Genomic DNA, 24,991 nt, shown 5'->3' with positions numbered 1-24,991 from the left:
GGTGGACAGTTGATCGGAAGGAGGCTAAGGTTCCTGCAGATGCAGGAGGATGACCCATAACTAGGGACTGCTAAAAGACCAGGATGAAAGATGCTAAAAGGAGCCCAGGGACCCAATGACATAACAAAGCCAATCTTCCTTGCCTGGAGTTCCGGGACTGAGTCAGTCCCAGTGAGGTCTCCTAGCAACTAGGGGAAGCCAGGGCCATGGCACTCCTAACACCCCAGGGAGTAAAGGAAGTCTTCCAATTTCAGGTGAAGATCTGGGTTCTTAGAGACCTTTGCTCCAGTGGGTATAGTGGGGAGGGGGAGGTGTGCCAGCAAGGCTTGTGGCTGCTGTCATCTTGAGAGACACTTCTAACATCCCAACACACCACCTCTGAGGGCACAATGGATGCTCGAGGCTGGAATTCTAGAGTCACCAGGTCCTGAGTCTGGTGTGATGGATGTTTGAGTCATGGGCTGTCTGGGGCCCACAGGAAAGTCTAGGCTGTGGACCAGTCTGCCTGGAATAAGGGATGGAGGATGAGACAATGCCTAGGGCTGCCATCTGGTGCCTAGGACTCTAACAGCCCTCTGGAGCTGTGTCCTACATGTGAGAGAGGGTGAAAAGGCTTTTGCTGTTAGGAGCTACAGGGGAGGGCTGCATGGTATAGACAAGTGTGGTAAACAGAAGAAACTGCTGGAGGTCACGAACAGGTTCTATGCTCACTGTCATGCGCTCTACCATTGCTCTTCTTGGCTCTTCCAGCTAGAGCCTCCTCACCCTAGGGAGCAGGACTCCTGTGTATGGCAGGTCTCTCTGTCTCCCCATTTTGAAGCAACTCATGCCTCTTCTACTATAAAACCCTTCTAGAAAGGCTATAGGGAAGGCCTACCCTATCGGTCGGTCGTCTCTCAGCCCACAAGAGGGCCTGAACTTCCATCAAGGTAAACATCACCTTGTTAACCTCTTCTCTACCAGCTGTTTGCACTCTGGCATGAGTGTATCAGGTTATCTGGTTGAAAGTAGCCTCAAAGAGAAATTAACTTGCTTTAGGGGACAGAAAAGAGGAACTATAATTCAAAAGCTGAGGCTTATCGGAGGTGCGCATACCTGGGTCTGCACTATGCTAGTAGGAGAACACTCAAAGAAAGGAGTGCTGCTGGTAAAAAAAAAGTAAGTGGGGTTGGAGAGATAGCTCAATTGGTCAAGGACTTGCCACACAAGCACAAAGACCTGAGTTTGATTCCCAGAAAGCATAGCATAGCCAGGTGTGGTGCCGGAGACTTCTAATTCCAATGCTAGGTAGAGACAGGGAGTGAGCTGAGGATATTTGGCAAATTCCAGGCCAGTGAGAGACCTTGTCACAAAAACATGGTGGACCGTCAGTGATGACTGACACCCAAGGATGCCCTCTGGTCTCTACATATACACTCACATGTGTGTACCAACACCCACTGGAGTACACCCACACGTGTGTACTAACACACATGGGAGCATACCCACACACATGTACACCAACACAGCCTGGAGCACATCCACATGTATGTACTAACACATGAGCATGGGAGCACACTCATTCATGTGTACCAATGCACACCGGAGCACACACATGTGTGTACTAACACACACAGGAGCACACTCAAAAGAACAAACCCCGAAAAAGGGGAGCCACAGCCTTCTAGAAACCAAAGCCTAATTCTTCCTTAGTGTCTCCACATTCCTGGTTACTCTCAGGATTTACATGTGGCCCCACAACCATGCCATGCCTAGTAATGACATTGTCTCCTTTCCCCATAATACACCCCACAGAAACCCAAGGGGCGAGAGCACCTGCGGAGGCTCCTGAACTGGGAGGAGTTTGATGAGCTGAGGGATGCCCGGAGGAGCATCCTGCTTGACACCCTCTATGACAGCATCATCTTTGCTGTGGGAAAAGGCTTCCCATGGGTCGAGGTGGTCCAGGTGGTCAAGTTCACAGAAGAGCTGCTCAAGGAAACCAAAGGTAAGGATTGGCACTGTGGGCCATGCAAGCCCTCTTTAGAAATAGCACAGCCCCAGGGCTCTGCTCCCTATCTACAATCTTGACAGATGCAAGCACTGTACCACTCCACACTGTGCCCACAGACCCAGGGCGTTGGCTTGGCGTAGCTTATATAAACCAAGTGTGTCAGCCCCCTCCTTGGATGAGCTCATGGACTCCCCCTTGTGTCCTGGGACAACAGGCTGTCCCCAAAATGGGTTGTCCTCCTCAGAGGGTGTCCCATCAGGTGTGAGCTGGTCACTACAGAACCATCATGGAAACTTAATGCCTTAACTAGAAAAATACCATCTGTTTCCCACCACCACTCCTTGGCACCTATCACACCATTGTATCTTTGGGTTTTACTGTAGTAGAAGATTTGGTTTTTAAAATTGCTATTTGAGTTGCTGACTTGAATTTCCTGAGAATACTTAATGATTTTGGATTAAGATTAGGACGATTTTTCCACTAGTTTCTGCAATGGCCCTGGATACACTTCTGTTATTTTGTACTATGTATTTATTGGAAGTACATGTTTTTGGCATTGTAAAATCAAAATATTAATCAACTGAAAAAATGTTGAATATATTTTGTATTCTACAGTATCAAATATTCATTAAATCTTCATCTTACAATTAAATAAGCAAATAGATCATCTCATTAATATGTAGCTTTAATCTGTAATCAATGGTAAAATTACATCTGCTGAAAATGTCTAAAATATAATACTCATAATGACTAAATGTTTGATTTGCATACCTATTTTCTTTACCTACATAGCCAAGACTTGTATTAAATTTTGAGGTCATGAAGCTGGACAGAGTGGTGAACACCTTAATCTCAGCTCTTGCGAGGCAGAGGTAGATGGGTCTCTGTGAGTATGTGGCCAACTTGGTCTACATAGTGAGTCCCAGGTCAGCCAGGGCTACATAGTTAGACCCAGTCTTAAAATAAATTTGGTGGGGGCACAAAAGGGTCAGAGTGGAAAGCATTCAAGAAGCCATGATTACCGCACTTGGAGCCTTGGCTAAAGGTGAGGATTCTCCCAAGTGTGGGAGTCAAGTGTTACCATCATCCCCACTGCTGGGGGTGAGGTGTTCACCTGTGCAATCTCACCTGTTCCCCTGGACCGCCAGGGACTCACTCACTCACCCACTCAGAACCCTGGGTCTTCTATGTGATCCACTGACTTCCAGCACTGCCTCTGACATCACCAGGCCGTTCCAACTCAGCTCTTCCCAACACCAGCCCTGACCTTGATCTCCCTTTTCTCTCCCTTCTGGTCATATCTGAACCAACTATCCAGGTTCACTGTTGGGCCATGATCCCGAATGTTGAAACTGCAAAAAATAAAAATTCTTAAAAGTTTGGCTGGGGAAACGGTTCAGTTGATAGATTGCTTGCTGCTCCAGTGTGAAGGCTTGAGTTGGGTCCTCAGTGACCACATAAAGGCAGGGCATTCTCGTGTCAGTCCACAGCCCCAGCACCGGGGCAGAGGCTTGGAGTCAGGTGGATCCCAGGGACTTGCTAGCAAATTGGTGACATCCAGGTTCAATGAGAAACCTTGTCTCAGAAAAATAAGGCAAACAACTAAGAAAGACATCCAGTATTAATCTCTGGCCTCCGTACATGCATGTATAAGCCTGCACACCACAGACACATGTATGTGCACATGTGTGCGTGCACTCACACTCACACCCACACACACGTCTGCTCTCTGGTGAGGAAGTGACAGCACTTCCACACTGTGCACTGTGTCTCTTGTGGTGTTCACACTCCAGGGGCCAAATCCGCAAAATGCACGAAGCTGATTAGAAGTCTCTTCGCCACTTACCCCTTGAGTATTGGAAATGAACAAAGCCAAGTCAAACAGCATCTTAAATAACAGAAAAATAATCATACAAGGGCTTAAAGTAGTGGGAGAAGACTTAAAATCATGAACAGAAAAATTTGCAAGCCAGAAACAGTACTTGCTCTATTAAAAGTTTTAAAGCTGACTGATTCGGACAGCCACTGACCACACTTTGAAGTCCTTTGTCACGATGAGTGGTTGTTTTTCCCTACAGACGCTAATCTTTTAAAGTTTTTCTATGGCTTGAGACAAACCAGACAAACACTCTCCATTTTATTATTCCTCCTCCAGCATCATGGCTCCATGTTGTTTCCTGGGCATGGAAATCTACTCTACTACCTTCAAGTTTGGGTCAGATGGGGCTGGCAATCAAACCAGTGCCCTTGCATAAATGCCTTTTTTTTTTTTTTCCCTGACCCACATAGTGATTTTTGAAGCAGTCAGTTACCACACTGGCTTATTCAAGCAAACCTGGCCTTCATTTATTATGAGCTCCTGGGGTCTCACCACAGAGGAAACATCAATGCCGACAGAGGGTGTGTTTGTAAACTCCAGCTTTGTCTCTGCACACCTCTGGCCAGCCACTCTGCTGGATGCTCTGTCAAGTGCACATGCCTAAGTGAAAAGTAATGGTTTTGGATAAGGAGCCAGACAAGGCATTGTTTATCTTTCCTTCATCTGCATATGGGTTCAGATTATGGGTCAATGCAAAGGAAGCCCTCGGAATATCCCAGTGCCTCCTAATCCAGCTGTTATGGGCCATGACCTATCCTGGCAAACATGCCCACAAGCACCACCACCTACCTGTATAAGTGTAGGAACTGTGTGCACTGTCCTATTCTGGATCCTGCCCCAGCCACTCCTAGGTAGGTCACACCTATTACAGGTGTTGGCACAGGATGCAGCCAATGGGGAGGGGGTGCCACAGACCAGCACCATCAGAGTTTCTGTTCCGGCTGATATCCACGCTGGCTGCCACTCTTCTTGGCAGGTGGCTTCCCTGGGGTGCTTTGTTGTGGCTAACCTAGGCTAAGGATGGTTGCATTTTGTTTGCACGACAGATGAGGACATTGGCAGGCAGTGTTTTAAGGAGGGGTTGTGTTTGCACAACAGTGATTCAGAGCCCTGCCAGGACGGCTGCCAGCTCAGCTTATCTCGTTGCCCAATCGAGCCCAGCACTGGGAGGGAAAGGGCGGCCCTTTATTCAAAAGCATAAGCTGATTCCGTCCTGGCAAAGGGCTCCCAGGATCTTCTGGCCTCAATTCCAACCCAGAAGAAAGAGGTCTGTACTTGGCACCTTCTTGGGGCCAACCTCCGGGAAAGCCGGACGACTCATGTCCAGCTGCTCCCCAGGCCTAGGGTGAGATCACAAACCATGAGGTCAAGGGCAGAGTAGTTCCAGTCTGGCACATCCTGGTGAGGAGAGAATGGCAGGAAAGGGCAGACTTTATGTTCTGTACGAAGGCCATAGGAGGCTTGGGAGAAAAGAGGGAGCCACGAATATGGGGCTGCTCAGGTAGCCATGGTCAGGAAGGAGAGATGGAGGGGACTGGGGCAGCCTGGTCTACCTCAGTTTCACTTGGCAGCCCCTGCCCTCTGCTTGCCTGGAGGACTGTCCCCAAATAACTAAATGCATCCACATCTTGTCACCATGACACTATGTAGGCACTAAATGGGAAGATCCCTCTGTCCTATTGCCTGGTCACAAAATCCTGGGGTTAGGAGGAAGGCAGACTTGAGGGTCAGTTCATGGAGGCAGAGCCGAGTGTGCATCACGGTCCTGGCATCTGTAGTTCCACCCATGCCACTCCTGCTTCTTCAGGAAATGTCACCAGGCCACCACGGGGTGGGAAGGCATCCACCTGCCTGTCCTCAGCAGCCCAGGCCTGGAATAAGCAATGACTCATCGGGTTCCTTGGTATGGCTCTTCCATCTAGGGTACTCACAGCCATGCACACGCTCTGCAGCCTCACCACCAACACCTGCAGCACCCCCACGCCAGCAAAGCAAAAAGCAGATGTCATTTCCTGCTGCCTGGGACAGACTGAGCAGTGGTACCCGCAGACCAGACCAGGACAGAGACATTTGCTAGAGTTTCTTTGCAAAGGTTTCCACCAAGGAAGTTGGTAGAGGTATAAAATGGTTCTTGGGACGAACTGGCAGCTCTCACTTCAGACATCCCCCTGGGTGATATGATGCCTCAGGCCACCCTGAAGAATCCCATAGACAGCCAGAGTCAGCAACATACACCTGATGCCTTTCTGCTCTGGAGGCTGCAAGTCCGAGAGGAGGTGTTGGCAGGCTTTTTGTTCCTAAGACGACTTTCATTGGCCTCCAGCACCCAACACCTCCCTGTGGGGTCCTCACTTTGTTCCCTTTGGTGTATGGCCACTACTTCTCATATAAGGCCCCACTCAGACAACATGACCTTATTTAACCCCAGCTGCTTTAAAAGGACTTTGAGGGTGGAAGTTAGGTATCCAGTGGATACATTTAAAGAGGGAAGCCAGGTAAGGGGACACATGTCTATAATCCCAGAACCTTGGTGGTTGAGTCTGGAGGTTTTGGGAAGGAAGGCATCCTGGACTGTAACACAAGATTCCACACTAAAAGGAAAATGAACAGAGTGGGTGAGCTATAACGAAACCACTGTGCAGAGTGAGGACACAGCTAACTATGTCGACAAGATTGCCGCAAAAAAAACGTTCTTTTTCCCTGGCCAGACTGTCTATCTTGCCAGGGGCAGCTATGAAAAAGAAAATCTTGCCTGGCTTGCAAGCAATAACCATCTTCCCTATGTTGTGGTATGAAAAACAGGGTTTTAAAGGTGGGGTACGGAGGCCCGGGGAGATTAACTTCCCTAAGACTGCACCTGGGGTAAATGGGTTCAGGATTTGAATCCAGGTCTGACTCAGAATCCACGCCCCACCTGGTGATTTTGCATTTTGGTCAAGGACCTGAGCACATGGGGTGTGTGCACGCCTGAGAGGTAGCCAGGTAGCCTGAGGTAGAGACCCTTTCCTCCAACGGGATGGGAAGCTGGCATGCAGAAAGAAAAAGCACATAGGAGGGCCAGGTAAGACACCTGGGAGTGTGCTCCTAACTGGGTCATGTTGAGTTACGGCATAAGCCTGGGCACTGAAGCCAGCCACCAGCAGGAGGGGTCCAATGGGGTGAGCATCCAACTGAAAGAGTAGGCTGTTCCTGCAAACTATCCGTGCCACCTACGGAGAACTGTGCAGATCTCCTGCAGGCCGGGCCTCCAGCTCTTGACAGGGATGCTCTGTCTGACTTTATCCTTCCTTGGCACCCAGGGGAGTGGTACTGGAGACAGCAGATGATTGGCAAGCTGGGTAGAGTCATGTCCCTGACACGGGAGGACGATTCGGTTATTTCCATCTCAGGCCCAGGTGACAGTTAAGATGATTGGGCTGCAGAGTTGGGGTTCCCTTCCTAACCTGTGGTGCACTACAGAGCATGGCTCCCAGCACCCACTGCAGTCCATTAGGGCTCAGGTCACTGCCGGCTCCATGGAAATCCCTACAGCTTCTGAGAGTGGAAAAGACCCAGGAGGTCACCTGATCTACCCCCAGCCCATTCGACAGTACACTTCAGAATCCTCTCTCTGGCACCCATGTCCCATCTCCTACCCCAGCCACCAGGTGATCACCAAGGCATTGGTTGGAGGTTACTCTGTATCCAAGACTCTAACCTAGGGCCCCACCGAGAGAGAGAGAGAGAGAGAGAGAGAGAGAGAGAGAGAGAGAGAGAGAGAGAGAGAGAGAGAGAGAGAGAGAGAGAGATTATCCCCAGGGATGTGCTGGTAGAGGCCTAATGAGGAAGAAGAGAGCAGACACACAAAACCATGTTATTTCTCACTATGGGAAGCCCTGGATATTCACTCTCTTTAGATCTGACAAGGCAGGATTTTTTCTGGCTCCGTTTTCCAGATAAAAGCATTGATTTCTATACTTTCTTTATTTTTAGTGCATTGGTGTTTTGCCTGCATGTATGTCTGTGTAAGGATGTTATATCTTGGAGTTACAGACAGTTGTAAACTGCCATGTGGGTGCTGGAAACTCAACCCAGGTCCTCTGGAAGAGCAGTGCTCCTTTTGTCGTTGTTGTTTATGTTTGTTTGTTTGTTTGGTTGGTTGGTTGGTTGGTTTTTCAGAGACAGGGTTTTTCTGTGTAGCCTTGGCTGTCCTAGACTTTGTAGACTAGGCTGGCCTCAAACTCACAGCAATCCGCCTGCTTCTGCCTCCCAAGTGCTGAGATTAAAGGCGTGTGCCACCACAGCCCGGGCTCAGTCAGTGCTTTTAACCACTGAGCCATCTCTCCAGCCCTCAAAAGCACTGATTTCTAGAGAGAATCATCTGTGCAAGCAAGGGCACGCTATGAGCAGGTGTGAGGTGCATCTTTGTGAATCCTCCGCCTGGGCTCTCATGGCCTCACTGGGCTGCGCTGTGGAGAAGCCCAAACTCTGATCTCAGCTCCTAAGGTCAAAGCCATCCTGAGCTGGAGGAGATGGGGTGGGGGGAGGTGAAGAGGGTGGGGAGACTCACAGTGACTGACAGTCAAGGAGGTGGAGACCAGTGAAAGGCAGTCAGTCCTCAACCTGAAGGCTGGGGCAGAGGGCAAGTTTCAGCCCGGAAGTGTGGGGAAGATCCTGACCGTCCTCTTCCAAGGGTCTTGGAACCAGACTGCCCATGGTCCTGTCCCTGAATTACCACTGGCCTCTGCAGGAAGTGGACATTCGTGAGGGGACTACTTGCTCCAAAGAGAAAGGAAGCCAGCATCTCAGAGATCCAGAGATAGACAGGCGACATAGAAATGGTCCCAGGCAAAGGTGGAGACATCTCACAGGTGTCATCTCAAAACGCTGTGTGTCCTTGGATGTTGGTCAGCAAGGCACATGCAGAACATATTCTTAGGACAACAGAATGGTGTCTCTTGCCCTGGCCTAACCCTTCCTTTCCTCAGGGACTGTGGCCAGCTATGTTCAGAGGCTATTTTTGTTTGTTTGTTTGGTTGGTTGGTTGGTTTTTGTTTTGTTGTTGTTGTTGTTTTTTGGACAGTCCATATAGTTCCTTTTAATTGCACAATTTCAGTTCAGCGAGTGTAACACAATGAAGTCATTAGCACTTCCATCTTCACTTTAAGGTAAGCTCTGTCTTCCTCCCCACCCCACCCCCACCCCCACCAAGAGGAATGGGTCAGACATCTTTGGACTTCAAGGAAAGACTGAAGTGAGGGTTTTCTGCACTCAGTCTCCAAGTCTCCCTTCCCCTCAGCTTTAATATCAGCAAGGGAGGCAGGTGAAGTGGATGAACAGGACACTGCCTATTTGGTTGCACAGTGCTTACTCCCATGACCCGCTGTCTCTTTGAGGCTGGCTTTCTCCTTCCTGGACAACTGTGAACTCTATGGCGCTTCTCTGACAGAGACAACTAGATTGTTTTAGACTAACAACTCATCATCATCTTCTCAAGACCTTGGCTGGCATGAATGGACCCTCTCCACAGGAGTCCTGCTGCCCTCCAACAAGTTTCTGTCATTTGAGGATGTTAGGTGGAGCTGTGTTGGCTCCCTGCCCATTCCTAACCACAGGAATCCCCAGGGTTCGAGGACAAGAAGTAGAAACATGTCCCTTCCCCAGGTTAGGAGTTGAAACCGACACCAATGCTAGGTCCTGATCCCTGGGCTGGAACAGGTCCTACCTTTTTTTCTGGACCTCAGTTTGTCCATCTATTGAAGAAGATCCTTTGGTCCAAAGAGATGATCTACCCCAAGGAGATCTGAAAACCGTTGTATTTGCTCCACCTTGTTGATGACTGGACTGAGCTCATTAGCATATTAAGATGCTCAAGCTCTTTGGATTAGCTCATTTTCAAGGTCTTTGGCTCACACCATGCGTTCTTGATATTGTACCCACTGCAGAATAGTGTCCTTCTTGCACCCATCTCTAAGAGTCTACAAAGAAAGCTTGAAGTCACTTAGAGACAAATGGCTTGGGTTAAATTCTCGCTCTGCCACTCATCAACCTTGAGTGACTCTCAGCCTCTCTCTGAGCCTCCATGTGTAAGCCCCATAGGTAAGGGTGAGCCTCCCTCAGCTGAGAGGGACTCGGGAGAGCCCAAGCGGCAAAGGTGCGTGTGACACAAGGCTGTGGGATCCTCCACCCCTTAGACAATGCTGCCTTGGGTGTCACTGTGTGGGTTCCTCAATGCTTCGGAAGACAGAGTGGATGGAGCTGAACGGAGGTGACAGGCCTGGGCTTCCCTCTGCCTTTCGCTTCTTGGGCCAGCCTCTGCTGCTTAGGTACTGGGAAAGCCAAGTTGTCAGGTTGTGTCCTAGCTTGACTCTTCTGCCTCCGATCCAAAACCAGGCAACCAGACTATCTTATCGGAGACACTTAGGTCATCTGGTACCCTTCTAGAAAGATCAGCCCCTCTTCGCCATTCCCACGGCCTCCCCACCCTCAGGCCAGGCTCCTCTTCTGTGTTGCTATGGAGATGCTGGCACTCCCCTTCCAGGTCCTTTCTGCCCAGTGCTAGAGCAAGCATCTCAGCGTTGCCATCAGCAGGTCCTCCCCCACACCCCTCTTCCACCATCCCTCTCCTCCTCCACTCTGCTCCTCCTCACAGGTGTGGGCCTCCAGGGGCTTGGGGACAGACTTCAGGAAGTTCCCAGTGGCCAATGCAAATGAAGGCCACTCCCTGTTATTGAAGAGCACCGTGCAGGCCCAGCTCTGCCTGCCTCCACCAGAGACTTCTACGAGTTAATCCCTCCATGCTGAGTCACTGGGACACAGGGAGCAGACTGTGCATCTCACAGAAGCAGCAAGGAGCAAGGCCTGCTGAGCCGAGGCAGAGGCAGCAACTTCGGTGGAGTTCAAATTCAGCCAGGGATTCTTCCTTTTGACCCAGGCAAAGGGCACATGAGTGTTTCCTTCCCTTTCAAGAAAGATAAATGACCACAACAGGAAGATCTGGGCATGAGTGGATTCTCTGTGTGGCTACTGGGACTGCAGGGGACCAGTCGGCTTGGAGGAAAGCAGCAGCTGTGGCCACCTACAGAGAGAGGCTCTGTATATTGCTGGGCCACACCAGGTTGTGGGCATGACAGAGCACCCAGGCCTTCCTGTACTCCCCTGGGATCACTTATCCGGTGGTCCCTCTACTTGGCTGCCACCCTCAGTCTGAAGCCCACTCAACTTCTTGCTTCACTACCCCGGAGGGCCCTGGGGCTCCACTGTTGTGCTAATTTGGGAGGAACTTAAGGATTCTATGCAGTCCTTCAGCTAGAGGGAACCTCCCCCCACTTCCTGTTCTTCAGCACTACCCAGCCTCTGTCCAGCCCTTCTGTACTCCTCTGTCTTTCTCATCCGGAGCCTCGCATACACTGCAGGTGCTTATACGTGTGCATCGTCAGCTCTTGCCAAGTTGTAGCACACATGTGCCCTCAAAGAAGCCAAGGCTGCCTATTCCAAGTCCTCTCCAACCAGTACCACTCCCTCCCAAAGCAGAAAAGAATCTTCAGGCCTACACATCTGAGCAGGCCCAGACTCACACCCATGTTAGAAAAGGCCCCAGCAGCAGGTGGGTGATGACCTGAAAGTGACCACAGAGAGAAGAGGCTCTTTTCCCTGCTGGTCACTCTCTGTGCTGCTTGGGAGCTCCTCTACCAGAGGCTGAGACCCCGTGGCTCCTGACCCCAGACACAAGGAAGAGATTCTAAAAGCACCTCTGCCCTGGGAACCAGTCCTCATCTTCTGACATGGGTGAGACAGGGCTTGTGTGTGTGAAGGGAACAGTCTGCACTCTAGAAAGTTCCAGGGGATTCTATTCTGAAATGTAGTGCACAGAGGCACAGTCGGGCTCCCCCTGGGCCTAGTCCTTCCTCTCCATTAACTGGCATGTGTGTGATGCTCAAACACCCAGAAAAGAAATGAATGCTAAGGATCAAGGTTGTTGGTAGAGATGAGCTTCAGAGCATGCTTAGAGCTCAGAGTTTTGTTTGTTTATTTGTTGTTGTTGCTTTGTCCCATTGAAAGTGTGTCCCTTGAGCCACTTGGGGTTTTAACAAACTAGTATGCAAGAGATAGGAGCCTGTTTTCATTCTGCATGTGGATATCTTGATTGGTTAGCACTGTCTGCTGAAGAAGCTGTCTGTTCTTCTGCGTATTGGTTCTTTTAGAATCTTTTGCTCTGGCTGTATGCGTTTCTATCTGGGTCCTCTGTCTGTCCTGTTCCACGTATTTGTCACAGAGTTAAAGTCATATGTATGGATGGCATGAGAGTGGCAACAGTGCTGACTAGGGAAGACTAAGGGGACTAATGGAGAGGAAAGGATGAGATGGGGAGCGGGGGAGTCAGGAGGTAACAGTACTGAGGGGGGACAGGATATTCAAAGTGCATTATGTACTTGCCTGAAAGTAGTTTTATATAGCCCAGTATAATGAGATTTTTAAGAATAAAGAGGACAGGGAAAAGCGCATGTGTCAGAAGAACAAGAGAATAGCAGGATGGGAAAAGGCCAGAGAACTTGGATGATATTGAGGTTTGAGTATGCAAGGCCTTCCATAGGCTTGTGTTTTGAGTACTCCGGTCCCCAGCTCTGGCCCTAGCCTGTAGGAGGAGCAGATTGAGATTGGGTGGAGTCAGTCACTAGGAGGGGGCTTTTGCAGGCAGTACCTGGCTCTGGTTCCATTCTCACCTTGCTTCCTGAGTGCCACCATTTGAGAGGAGCAGATTGAGATTGGGTGGAGTCAGTCACTAGGAGGGGGCTTTTGCAGGCAGTACCTGGCTCTGGTTCCATTCTCACCTTGCTTCCTGAGTGCCACCATTTGAGAGGAGCAGATTGAGATTGGGTGGAGTCAGTCACTAGGAGGGGGCTTTTGCAGGCAGTACCTGGCTCTGGTTCCATTCTCACCTTGCTCTTCCTGAGTGCCACCATTTGAGAGGAGCAGATTGAGATTGGGTGGAGTCAGTCACTAGGAGGGGGCTTTTGCAGGCAGTACCTGGCTCTGGTTCCATTCTCACCTTGCTTCCTGAGTGCCACCATTTGAGAGAGCCTCAGCTACAACATCCTCCCACACCACTGCCTGTCCCGCTTCACTGTGCCTTCCCCACTGTGAGGCACTGAAACTGTGAGTCCAAGGAAACTGTCCAGTTTCCTCTGTCAGGGGTTAGGTCACAACCACAAGAAACATAAGGGGTACAGGTGACACATCACGGTTGTTTGGGCAAGTATCAGCAAAAGAGGGCACAGCAAGAGGGATCCGAGCCGGCTTCTGGACCCAGGCTAGTGCCCAGGTGAGGGGCCAGCTGCTCCTCAGAGCACAGATGCTTGCCTCGCTGTGTTCTCAGGGATGCTGCTGTTTTCCATTGGTTGCCTTTGCAGTAGGGGAGTCTTCTATACTCAGATACCCACCTCTGACAAGAATAGGGCAACAGGAGACACTAGGCATTGGTATAGTCACTGTGCTCAGGATGGCAGTTGCCTCTGGTTGGTAAACCAGACCAGAAGCAGCTCTCAGCCAATCCAGATGCTTCAATTTTTCTCTCTGTCATGGCCTGCTGCTCCTGCTCACAGTTGTCCCACTCCCACCCCAAGAAACCACTTCAGCTCACCTCCAACCCCTGCTATTCAGATGTTCCAAAGTGTCTGGTGCTGAAAACAAGGCCATGGCTTGAGCATGGCCCATGGGTCCCTCCCATCTGCTTGCTACCTACTTTGTCACCAGTAGCTGCTGCTGTGTATCTGTCCATACTGTTCTGGGCCCCAAACTGGGAGACACTTGTTTTCCCAGCTCTCTCTTTCTCCATCCTGGATTGACCCTCCTTACCTAGCTCTGCCCCTTTTAGTCAGAACAAAGCCTCTTACCCAAAACCCTCTTCATCTTAGAGAGCTCTCATCTGAGTTCTCCTCTGTCTCAATTATGTTTTTCTTTGTTGAACACCGTGGCTATGGCCTCTACCACCACACTTCATGGGCAGAGGTGTATCTTTTTTTTTAATTGCAGCACTACCAGCACCCAGCACAGTACCTCCTTAAGGGGCAGGCAGTGACTGTTTATAGACTTAGCAACAGTTGACAGGTCTGCCTAATAATGAGGGAAAGGGGGAGCTCCAAGAGGAAAGGAAGATAGGAGGGGGAGGCAAGTGGGGGCGGGGAAGCAGGAGAGAGAACAGGAAGCAGGGAGGGAGGAAGAAAGAAAGGAGGGATGTAGGAAGGAATGAAAAAAGAGGGATGGGGAGACGGGGAGGAATGGAGAAAAGAGAGAAGCAAAGAGGGAAGGAGACAGGAGGGAGGGAAGAGGATGGGAGGAGGGAGCCAGGGAGGAAGAGAAGGGGGGGGGGCAGACTTTTTTTTTAAATGGATAGCGCAGATCCTTTACCCATGTAGTATTTGAGACTTCCTGCCCTGTAGCTCTAGGAGAGACAACTGAGTATGTTAGCTCCCAGGATGCTCCAACAAGCCTTTGAAGTGCATATATACAATCTTCAGCTTTACAGTTAAGTCAAAGGAACAGGTGCCCCAGCTAGGAAGGGACAGAGTGTCTTGGGCCTCCAAGCCACGGCCTTCCTTCCCCTGAGAAGCACAGCTCTGCTATGCCAGCTCCAGCCTGCAGCTACCCTGCTTCCCCATTCACCTTCCAAACCCAGGCATTAACAGCTTTAATCTGAAATGTCCCCTAAGGACTCCTGTTTGGAATGTTTACTTCCCGGTGAGTCACGTGGACTCTTTAGGAGATGGCCCTAACTGGCCACAGTACTAAGCCTTTGAAGATGACAGCCAATGCCTGTCCCAGCCCTGCGCTCTGTCTGCTTCCTGGTCCGCTATCACGTGACTAGCCTCCGCCTCACACATTACACTGACACAGGTGGAACCTCACCACCCTGCCTCCCTGCTGTTCCCACTGTGACAGACTGAAGGACCTCCGGAAATGTGCCAAAATATAAGAAGCCCTTCTTCCCTTATATTGACCCTATGGGGTTTGGTCACAGCTACACAGATATAAAAATACACCAGGCGGTCTGCCCAGAGCCCCTAAGGAGGGTCTCACAAAGCAGGGCCCTGCCTATCTGCTGTTTTGAAGGCAGCATTGCCTCCTCCCCCAAGTCCTCAGAGTGATGAGATGATGGTGAGCAAACATCTTCACACAGAGCAACACAGCCTTTCGAGGATCCCAGAATAAGTGGGGAACTAAGGGGGAGAATGTTCAGCATTAGCCTATGGGCAAAGAAAGCCAAGTCACCCCTCTATAGGAGACTGGGACGAGCAGAAGCCAGGGAAGTAGGGGGTGACAGGAGGAAATGAGGAACAGACAGTGCAGAGTCGCCCCGGCTTCAGGAAACAGCCAGGCTCCTGCACCCAGCACTTAATTTCCATGGCCACTAAACAGGCCTGCACGCTAAGCAAGCATGGCCCTGCAGTGGTCTGATGCAGAGGACGACAGGGGAGACACGAGTCATAGAGTCTGTAAGACCTAGCTCTCCCATGGTGTGAGGGTCGTGATCTGAAGCTGTGTCTTGACTTGCTCCGCCCAGGACCTGCAGGTTGTTCTGCTGTGACCCTTCAAGTCCCAGCAACCTGGGTGGAGGTCTGCCTCCAACTCTGCACTGAGACACCCAGAGGGTTCAGGCATGGGAAGCCATGGGAAAGAACTCCCCGAGAAGCTTCACTCTTGGTGCTGTTCTCAGCTGACTCTAGGGTATGAGTCAACACTATTTGTCCAACTCTGTCCACAGGTCCCCATGATCAAGGTTACCTGGACACATCTCCAGTCTCCCAACCTTCTCCACAAACAGCAGAGGCACCCCCCTGTAGCCTCCCTTTCTTTTCTGAGGAATTTGGAGTGGAAACAATACAAAGCACAGGTGAAGCAAGTCAGAACAGGAGTTTAAAGACACGGATGGAATAGGCCTATAGGGGAAACACAGTGAAATAAGTACAGCAGACTACAGGAGAAATAAAGTGGGATATGAGATGCACTCCAGAGCTCTTGGGAGCTAATGAGTGATGCCGGAGACCCAGAGTCAGGGATGCAGGCTTTGAGTTCGGATCTGGGTTCGCGGGTTTAAACTCTGTACCCTACTCCTCTGTACCCACAGGCTGTTCCATCACAGAGGCTGTGACAATCCTGGGGACCAAGCTCCGAGTTTACCAGAAGCAGTTCAATGTCACCCACCTGCTGGCCCTCTGTGACTATTTCCACAATACCTTCATCCGACACTATAGACTCTACCAGTATGTCCTTAGCCAGGACCAGGAGGTCAACCTGACAGTCACCCATGTGGAAATGTGTGCACCACCCCAGCCCCTTCCACTCACAGAGGGCATAGACAGGCATGTGTGGCAGCATGAGCAGCAGGTGGCTGAGCTGAGCACGGCTGAGGTGCAGAAACGTGCCAATGTGCTGCTGCTGAAGGAGACGCTGCACCTGGAGCAGGCGCACATGCTGCAGAAGGCCTTTGAGGTCCAGGAGGCACCAATGCAGCTGCAGCCCCGGCCAACCCTGAGGAGGGAGGTGAGCCTGCCAGCCCCAGGGTCTCTGAGACACAGAGGCCGGACTCACTCACAGGCCTCCTTCAATGGCCTGCACTAGAAGTGAGGACAGAGGGCCACATGGGCATCTAGTATCTCCCACAGACTTGGCATGCACGTCGCTGCGTAACATCTCTGCAAAGTAGAAATCCACATCCCCATTTTTTTTGTGTGATGGCATAATGGGTAAGAGAACATCATTTGGCCAACAGCACCAAGGTACTGTAGAGGAGAGTTCACAGTTGGTCAAGGCCTGCTGGCCCGGAAGTCTGAGTTTTTCCCATTGTCATTGACTGGTGACAGGATCCCACTGAGAGAGGATCTCTGGGCTGCTGGGGGAGTACCTAAGTGCCCTTTGTCTATAATCAGACAGCTCAGGGAAGGTGTGTGAGCAGATGGCCCAGAGAGGAGTGGAAGTGTGTGTGTGTGTGTGTGTGTGTGTGTGTGTTCACAGGCACCGCAGGAAAGGTAATTGCAAGATTGTTTCGAGGGCTTCTGTGGTTGGTTGGTTGGTTGGTTTTGGCTTCTGATTTGTCAGCCAAAGAAGAAAGTATTCCTTTAAAGTTCAAAAGTATGTTTGGGAAACTGTTAAACAAACAAACAAACAAACAAACAAATAAATAATCCAGCAGGTTGGATGATACTCATCCTGGGTCAAGGTCCCTGATAAGTAATAACAGGACAAGACTGTGTTATCTAAGTACATGAAGACATCAAAAGTAGGCAGCCAGGCATGGAGGTGCACACCTACGACCCTAGCACCCAGGGGGTGAAGGCAGGAGAGTCAGGAGTTCAAGGCCAACTTTGACTCGGTCACAAAACAGCAACAGATATCCAGTGAGGGTCCAGGAAGTTCAAAGAGAACCAGTCTCTAGGTCCTTAAAGGACCTTGCTCTATACTACCTTGGAGTCTGTAAGCTAGGCCAGGGGAGGGCCACCTGCTCCCAGAACACTCTCCACTGTTCCACCATGCCTTTCAGATCCCTTTGATCTTCTGCAGGGTTCTCTGGCAGGACCACTGGGGTCCCTGGTGGTAAGCCCAAGGGAGGCATTCAACACCCATCACCACAGGACAAATATGCATCTTTGTGGAGTCCAATCCTCTCCTAATTCTAGGGAAGAACATTATTTTTATATTGAAGTCAAATCCAAGAAATACTCTGGGGCAAACTGTACACCAGATTTTAAGTATATATTACAAACAACAGCATACCCCCAAAATATATCCTTCATTGTCCCCCAAATGCCATGCATAACTTCTCCTCTGTCATGCCTCCAGGATGCTGTGGAGTCAGGAAGTTGGAGTGGGGGCGGGGCCAAAGCTCTGCCGGACCTTTCCAACGGAGGGGGAAGGATGGGCCTTGCCTGTCCTCTAAGCATGCTCACTGGTGTGTGTCCTGCAGGCTCTGGAGCATCTGGTGAGGGAGGCCATCCGCATCCAGATCGCATGCCTGCAGGAGCTCCTACAGTACGAGATCCAGGCAGCCTTCGACATCCTGGACCTGAGACTGCAGAAGAAGACACTCAGCCTCTGTGCTCCTCCACCCCCGCTTCCCTGTATCACCTCTGGCCAGGTGGCTCTAGAAGACTCTCCTAAGGCTAGTAAGGCCAATAAAGGAAAGAAAGCCAGAGCTAAGAAGTAGGAGGTTGGTGACTACTGCCCGAGGACTCGCGTGAGGAGAAACATGGAGCGTGCTTAGTATAGACCCAGAGGCTCCTAGTAATTAAAAGAAACAAAGCCACTCAATGCTGTCTCTGTCTTGGAAGCCAGTGTGCGACTGGAGAGGGTAGCTGCTTGCCTAGGCCAGACCTTTCTTTCAGTGATGCTGCAGCAGTTCCTTGAGCAGAATAAGCCCCGAGGTTCTTCCGTGGATGTACAACAATGGTGGAGGGTCTTACAGAGCATGCTAGGAGAGAGTCCAGGCAAGGGCAGGTACCTGTTCAGAGCTCCCCAACCCCCACCCAGAGACGGAGCTGAAGAAAGGAGCCTGGAGCCAGTGCTTGGGGTTCTGTGTTTGGACTCTTTCCCTGGGGGCACTGTGCCTTCATGCAGTCAGCTACACAAGCGTGCAGATCCCGGTTTGACAGGAGATGATGGGTCAGTTACCCACCTGCATGAGTAGACCCCCAGCTCAGCCAGGTTCAACCTCTCAGCACCAGCCAAACCAGCCTGGAGGATGCTGCAAAGCTGGGTGGCAGAAGGTAGTTCTTGTGTCTATGAAGCAGTGTCAGAATCCTTCCTTCCTCTGGGGCTCCCTTCCCTCACCCAGAAGGAGTAGGGTCCCACTAGAGTTTCAGCCACACGTAGGTGGGGTGTTAGGAAATGGTGTGGAGGGATGGGGCTATCGATCTGTTGGTAGAATGCTTGCCTGGCATGCACGAGTGCCTGGGTTTGGTCCCCAGCACTGTATAGACTAGGCGTGGTAGAGCCAGCTGCAATCCCAGCATTTGAGAGGTAGAAGCAGAAGGATCAGAAGTTCAAGGTCGTCATTGGCTACATAGAAAATTTGAGGTCAGCCTTGGATATATGAGATCCTGTCTCAAAAAAAAAAAAAATTGGATGGATGGATGGATAAATGGATGGATGGATGAATGGACGGATGGATGGATAAATGGATGGATGGAAGAAGGGATGAGATAAGAATCTCATTTCCTCTGTCCCTAGAGACTGAGAAGTACATGAACCATCTCCAGGGCACATACTCTTCACTGTGGCCTCCAGGGTGCCAGCATTTTCATCACATTGGGGAAAACTGCATTGCTCTACCCTGGAAGCTTCTGCCCTTATGAGTTTCACACTCAGGGGGAAAATGATATGCTCATCCCTGGCTGACTTCCACAGGCAAAGTAGGTACCAGTGTTGGTATCTGTGAAATGAGTTTCAGGGGAGGAGAGGGCCTAGAGCCTCCCAGTGCCTTTCTGAACCTATTATCGGAGCCAACAGAGGGCTGAAGTGCTAGATCCTGGAAATGAGCTCTCAGCTGTCTGGGATGCAGCACCAAGTGGGATTTTCAAGCATGGTGGGTGGGCTCTAAGCTGATCATAGATTGAGAGCTTCTTTCCTGAACCCCACACACATGCCAAGCTGTGAAGAGCCTGGGTAAAGAGCTGCCCCGTGCCAGTATGAACCTGGGACAGTGTCAGGGTTTGAGGATGGAGTGGTTACAGGTTCTGCTTTGTTGGGGACAGTCCTGGGTGACACCTGCTGGGCCTCTTTTACTGTTTATCCCCAAATGTAATGGAGGCCAGTAGACTTTCTTTAAAAGAAGTCAGGCTGGGTTGGAAATCCTCCCCTCATCCCAATTTCAGCCACCCCACACACCTTTGGTGAGGACACTGTTATGGTCTGAGTCTAACATGGCCCCTACAGGCTCCTGTTGGGAACCTTTGTTGTCCAGGCAGTGATACTGTTTAGTGGAACCTTTGGGTCACAGGGCCTAAGTGACACAAGTATGCCCCTAGAGATAGGCTTTTAAATGTGGTATATGCTCCCTTGATCCCTATTTGCCTCCACTTCCTCCTCTGCCTCCTGGTCTGCCACAATGTGAACAGCCTCTGTATGCTCCTGCCACCCTGAACTAGCTGCCCAGCCATGCTTTTCTTGCCAAGAGGGACCCAAATGCTGAATAAACCTTTCAACCCTTAAGTTGTTTTTCAGGTGTTTTGGTCACAGCTGTGAAAAAAAAAAAATCTGACCTATGTGAGAGCACTCGTGGTGTGCAGTGAGCGAGGCCTCACCTGGACTCAGAGTCCATGAAGAGACACTGAGGGGGCGCATTTCTCCCTCCCAAGCATTCCATCACTCAACAGAACACACTATGGGTAGCACCCGAGGCCTATCTGGGCTAGCAAGTGCAGAGCAACACGAGCAGCCAAAGGCAGCCAGTTTCTCCCCTTAGAATGGAGCCCCAAGAAGGCTCAGGGGCTGCTCCTGCCATCTGCCTAGTCCCCAAGCCGCTGTGCACTGTAGGTGTGGGAAGCCACCAGCCAGCAGGCCCCAGAGCCCGTGGGAAGGGTGGAGAGATGAGCCAGGTGCTTGTGCAGAAGGTGCAGACACGGAAGGAAGGACTTGGCCCTCAGCCAGGGTGAGGGTGGTAGGATAAACCCACAGCCGTCTCCTTACCTCACTACTTGCTATTGCACTTTACTTTTCAGTAGGACCTCTGGCAGCAACAGATTTGATTAAAGAAGAACCTGGCTGGTAAAATAGGATTGTTTTTGAGACAGAATGATTACGTAGCCCTAGCTATCCTGGGACTTGCTATATAGACTAGGCTGGTTTCAAACTTGTATTGATCCTCCTGCCTCAGTCTCTTGAGTTCTGCAATTAGAAGCATTCTCCACCACACGTAGCCCAAATGTAAGAATCTCCCCTTTACTTCTTTCTAGAAAGTTAACAGCACACCACACAATATGAACAAACTGGGTATCAGATATACCAGGAAAGCCACAACAATATCTATGGGCACAGAACATGGGGTGCCAAGCTTCTAAAGAACTCTAGGGTATCCCACAAGGTCAGCAGGACTCTAAGGCCATCTGGAAGCTGGAAGTTGACACACAAGAGCAAATGACCATGAAGCAGTCTGGAGGTGACTTGCTCTCTGTGGACTCCTAAGATGTCTTGCCCAAGCTGTTTGATGGGTAGCACTGAGACAGAGGACCTTCACTCCTGGTAAAGGAAGCCAGTTTTATGAATCCATAGCAGGTGCAACAGAAGGAGCAGCTAGCTCTAGAAATGCTTTGTGCATCCATACAACTGAGGCAGTACAGAGTCTTGGGGGGAATCCATTCTACCACATGTGAAGTGCCTTCAATATTGTAAATAGTATCAGAAATTCAACCAATGGCCGACATTCAGTGCTGTGGGAGTTTGTGGCTCAGTAATCTGCTTGCTGTACAGGCATGCTATATGAAGCCGGGCATGGCTTGTAATCTCAACACTGAGACGACAGACACAGGAGAGTCTCTGGCCAGCCAGCCTAGTCTACTTGACAAGTTTCAGGGTAGTAGGCATCCTGTCTCAAACCAACCAAGTAAACAAACAAACACAAAGAAAAAAATACCCATTCCCCCCAAACGTTAAAATACAATAGACCAGAAGGCACCTGAGGAACAGTAGCTGAAGTTGACTCTGTCCCCCAGAGTCTGTCTCCTCCACACATACAAACACAAGACCCCCAACATAAAGTTCAGCAGTCACTAATGATAAAAGTACTTGTTTCAGGGTGGGTGTACTTATCAGTTGTAGCCACAGTCACAGGAAGCAGAACTAAGCGGGACCCGAAACAGGAAACTGGAAATGAACAGGACTCTACCAATGACACTGCGCCAGACAGTTGTCTCTGGTCGCTCATTCTTTTACCAGTATTAATTGACAAGTTATTAGTGCAGGACACGTAGGCATTGGGGACTCAACAGTAAACAAGCAGACAACATTTCCCATTTTTGAGGGGAATGAATTCTAAAGCAGGAAATTAACCAATGATTAAATAAGATTCCTGGAGATACCTGAGGCTGTTCACACTGTGGCAGATCAGGAAAGAGAGAAATCAGGACCGAGTCTAGGCCCAGAGGCCAGGTGCCATCTTCAAAGTCCAACCACTAGCAGCCAACTTCAGCTAGCCAGGCCCTGCCTCCCAAAGGCTATAAACAGATACACAATCAATATAATCCTGGGTGTACCTGCCAAGGTTTGTTCAATGCCTATTGTATCCCAGACACCAGAGTGGGTCTTATATATAAATAGAAAAATGCCGCAAGTGTCCTAGGGGGCACATTCACTATAGTACCCACGGGAGATCTTCACCAAGGCTCTCCCTCCCTCAGGGTGAGAGCATTCCCCAAGTGGACCAATCAAAATAGTCTGCTGCCATGGACCACAATGATTGGACCAACCAGGGGAACATGACCCAAACTGGACCAATTACACATACCTCATCTCCACCCATCCACCACACCCCTAGATATAATTGCCCTCTGAGATTTTGCTGCTCAAAACTGGCAGGGCTTGTTTCCTCTTGGTTTTGAGACTGGGAGAACTTTAGGGGGGCCAAGGCAGGCTTATGACTGAGACTCAAGCTGCAGAGAGGGAAGACAAGAGGCCAAGATGAGCAAGAGACAAGGTGGGGGGGGGCGGAGCTCTGACTGAGAGATTACATCGTTAATCCCCCACGCTGGGGGGAGCTCCACCCTGTTGCTCAGTGGTTTGGCTGCATGAGCCAAGGCACACACACCCATTATCTGACTGAGGTCAGTGGGAAGGGCAGGGAAGGATGCAACCTGGACAGATAAGGAAACTGAGGCTCACAGGTGGAACGATTGCTCAAAGTCACTTGGCTAATAGAGGGTGAAGCTCTGCATGGAGCAGCCAAGCCTCCCACTTGCCTGCATGACAGCTCCCGGGCCCCTGAAAGCCTCACAGATGGGCCCTGGAGCCAGGACCACCACCCTTCCAACATGAGCCATAGGCCCTGTGGCAGAGGCTACAGATAGCCTCTGTGGAAGTGGAAGTCTGCAGGCTCAGCCACAGCTCCTCACTTCTGGAACTTGTGCACACGAAGTCAAATGGAAGGTCAGAACAAATGCAACAGAGCTTGTCTGCCTTGGAGCTGTCTACCCCAAGAACAGAGCCCATTAGTTATCAAACACGAAAGTCCAAGCTTACATGGACTGCTGATGCTCCTCACAGAGCCCCCATGAAATGTCGAAGCAATTCCTGACACTGTCTGCAAAGTTCTTTTTCATTCCAGGGATGTGAATCATAGCATCCATTGACAGTGCCCAACCATGAACCAGGAGTTGGGGAACCCGTGTCTCTCCCGAGGAGCCTTCAGCTCTAACATTTTAAGAACACAGCTCCATGAAAACTCGGCCACAGGGTTTCTAAACCTGACTCAGGCCTTGGATATGACGAGACTACGGGGACCAGGCCCCACCATTTCAGAGCAGATTCTCAGGGGTTGTCCTTCCTGTCGGTCAATTTCAAGCAAGACCTGGAAATACTGTTTCCATTAGCCCTCAAAGGACAGGAAATGGCACAACTGAAATTGCCCAGAACCTCATGCATGCATGATTGTGTGTGTGTGTGTGTGAGAGAGAGAGAGAAAGAGAGAGAGAGAGAGAGAGAGAGAGAGACAGAGACAGAGACAGAGAGACAGACAGACAGACAGACACACACACACACACACAGAGTGACAGACAGAGAGTGACACAGAGAGAGAGACAGACAGATACACACAGAGACAAAAAGACAGACAGAGAGTGACAGGGGAAGAGGGAGAGAGAGAGAGAGAGAGAGAGAGAGAGAGAGAGAGAGAGAGAGAGAGAGAGAGAGAGAGAGAGAGAGAGAGACTGGGTCTCTACTAGCAAGGCTTTGGAGCTTTTTTTTTTTTTTTTTTTTTTTTTTTTTTTTTAGCAAAAACATGAGGCAATGGGTGACAATAGGGCAACACTACCTGAGACTCAATGCAAGTCTACAGTCCAGCAGCTATGGTCTCATGACAGCCACAGAGGACACCGACAGCTCACCGACGACGTAGGTATGGGTGGAGAACTTGCTGCAGGTGCAGACTCATTAGAGTTGGGTGGTTCTGGAGAAGGCACTGTGGAAGGACAGACACTGTGGAAGGGTTCCACACAAACCCACGCTCACCCTTTAAGACCTCTACTCTGGTTCCAGACAAGGCTACAGAGAACTGCTCCCTGAGTGCCCAACCCATTCAGCATTGGTGGCAGACCCTCTACCTCAAGCTGTACCATGTGTCTGCTGCCTCCCATCCAGGACTTTCTCTGATGTCACAGCCGGGTACCAAGAAGAGCCAGCATGGCATCTACACTTGAAGGCCAGCAGTGGAGGGGCTCAGAATCCCATGGGACATCTCAGCTCACAGGAACACCATAGCCAACCATGGACCCAAAAAAATTTTCTCTTTTGTCCCTAAGGTGGGCAATTTGAGATAAACTTCATGGATCCTCTGGAAGCCCCAGAGAATCAAGCACCAGTCGCCCACAATGGTGGCCAGTTTGGGAGCTGTCCTGGTTTTCTTTCTGTTATTGATCCTGACACCCCACCTCCAAACAAACAAACAAAAAAACAAAACAAAACAAAACAAAAACCTAGCAAAGAAAGGGTAGATTTAGTTTATAATTCTAGGCTATAATCCATCATTGTGGGGGAAATCAAGGCAGCTATCACATCATATTCAAGAGCAGAAAGAGTAAACACATGCTACTTGGGTTACTTCTACTTCTACTCTGGTGCCGCTCACAGTGAACTGAGTCTTTTCTTATCAACTAATCTAGACAATTCCATGTTGAGAGTCTCTTTCCGGTTGATTCTAGGTTATGTCTGTAGATAAAACTAACCAGCACAGGGATACATTTTATATTGACTTGTCTTTCTCTCTTTGGGCCTTATCCCTGCTCTCTGAGATTGCTCTCCAGAAAAATGTTAACACTGCAAGCACGTTTTTGTCATGGATTCTGCTTTCATAAGGGGAATCTGGCCTAGACCGTGTGGTTCCGCCTTTGTGTTCCCACCTTAAGCCAGCGCAGCGCCGTCAACTGCTGCCCGGCCACTGA

The 24,991-nt window shown here is 50.2% G+C and overlaps 1 protein-coding gene across 1 annotated transcript; it reads left to right on the top strand.

The window, feature by feature from the left end:
• The first annotated feature begins 206 nt into the window (after positions 1-206).
• On the top strand, positions 207-18,160 carry C18H8orf74 (chromosome 18 C8orf74 homolog). The gene is made up of 4 exons (XM_051161047.1): positions 207-254; positions 1,795-1,987; positions 15,976-16,391; positions 17,812-18,160. The coding sequence occupies exons 1-4, from the start codon at positions 207-209 to the stop codon at positions 18,049-18,051; spliced, it is 897 nt and encodes a 298-aa protein (XP_051017004.1). The 3' UTR covers positions 18,052-18,160.
• Positions 18,161-24,991: the final 6,831 nt, after the last annotated feature.

Source organism: Acomys russatus, chromosome 18 (genome assembly GCF_903995435.1).
Source record: "Acomys russatus chromosome 18, mAcoRus1.1, whole genome shotgun sequence".
Lineage (NCBI taxonomy): Eukaryota > Metazoa > Chordata > Mammalia > Rodentia > Muridae > Acomys > Acomys russatus.
This window is presented reverse-complemented; position numbering and strand designations above follow the sequence as displayed.

Bases quoted from the DNA above. Each gene is read 5' to 3' on its own strand.
- C18H8orf74 (XM_051161047.1), top strand. From the start codon at position 207: ATGGCACTCCTAACACCCCAGGGAGTAAAGGAAGTCTTCCAATTTCAG. The intron at 255-1,794 runs GTGAAGATCTGG...TACACCCCACAG, and splicing joins AGGAAGTCTTCCAATTTCAG to AAACCCAAGGGGCGAGAGCA. The intron at 16,392-17,811 runs GTGAGCCTGCCA...TGTGTCCTGCAG, and splicing joins GGCCAACCCTGAGGAGGGAG to GCTCTGGAGCATCTGGTGAG.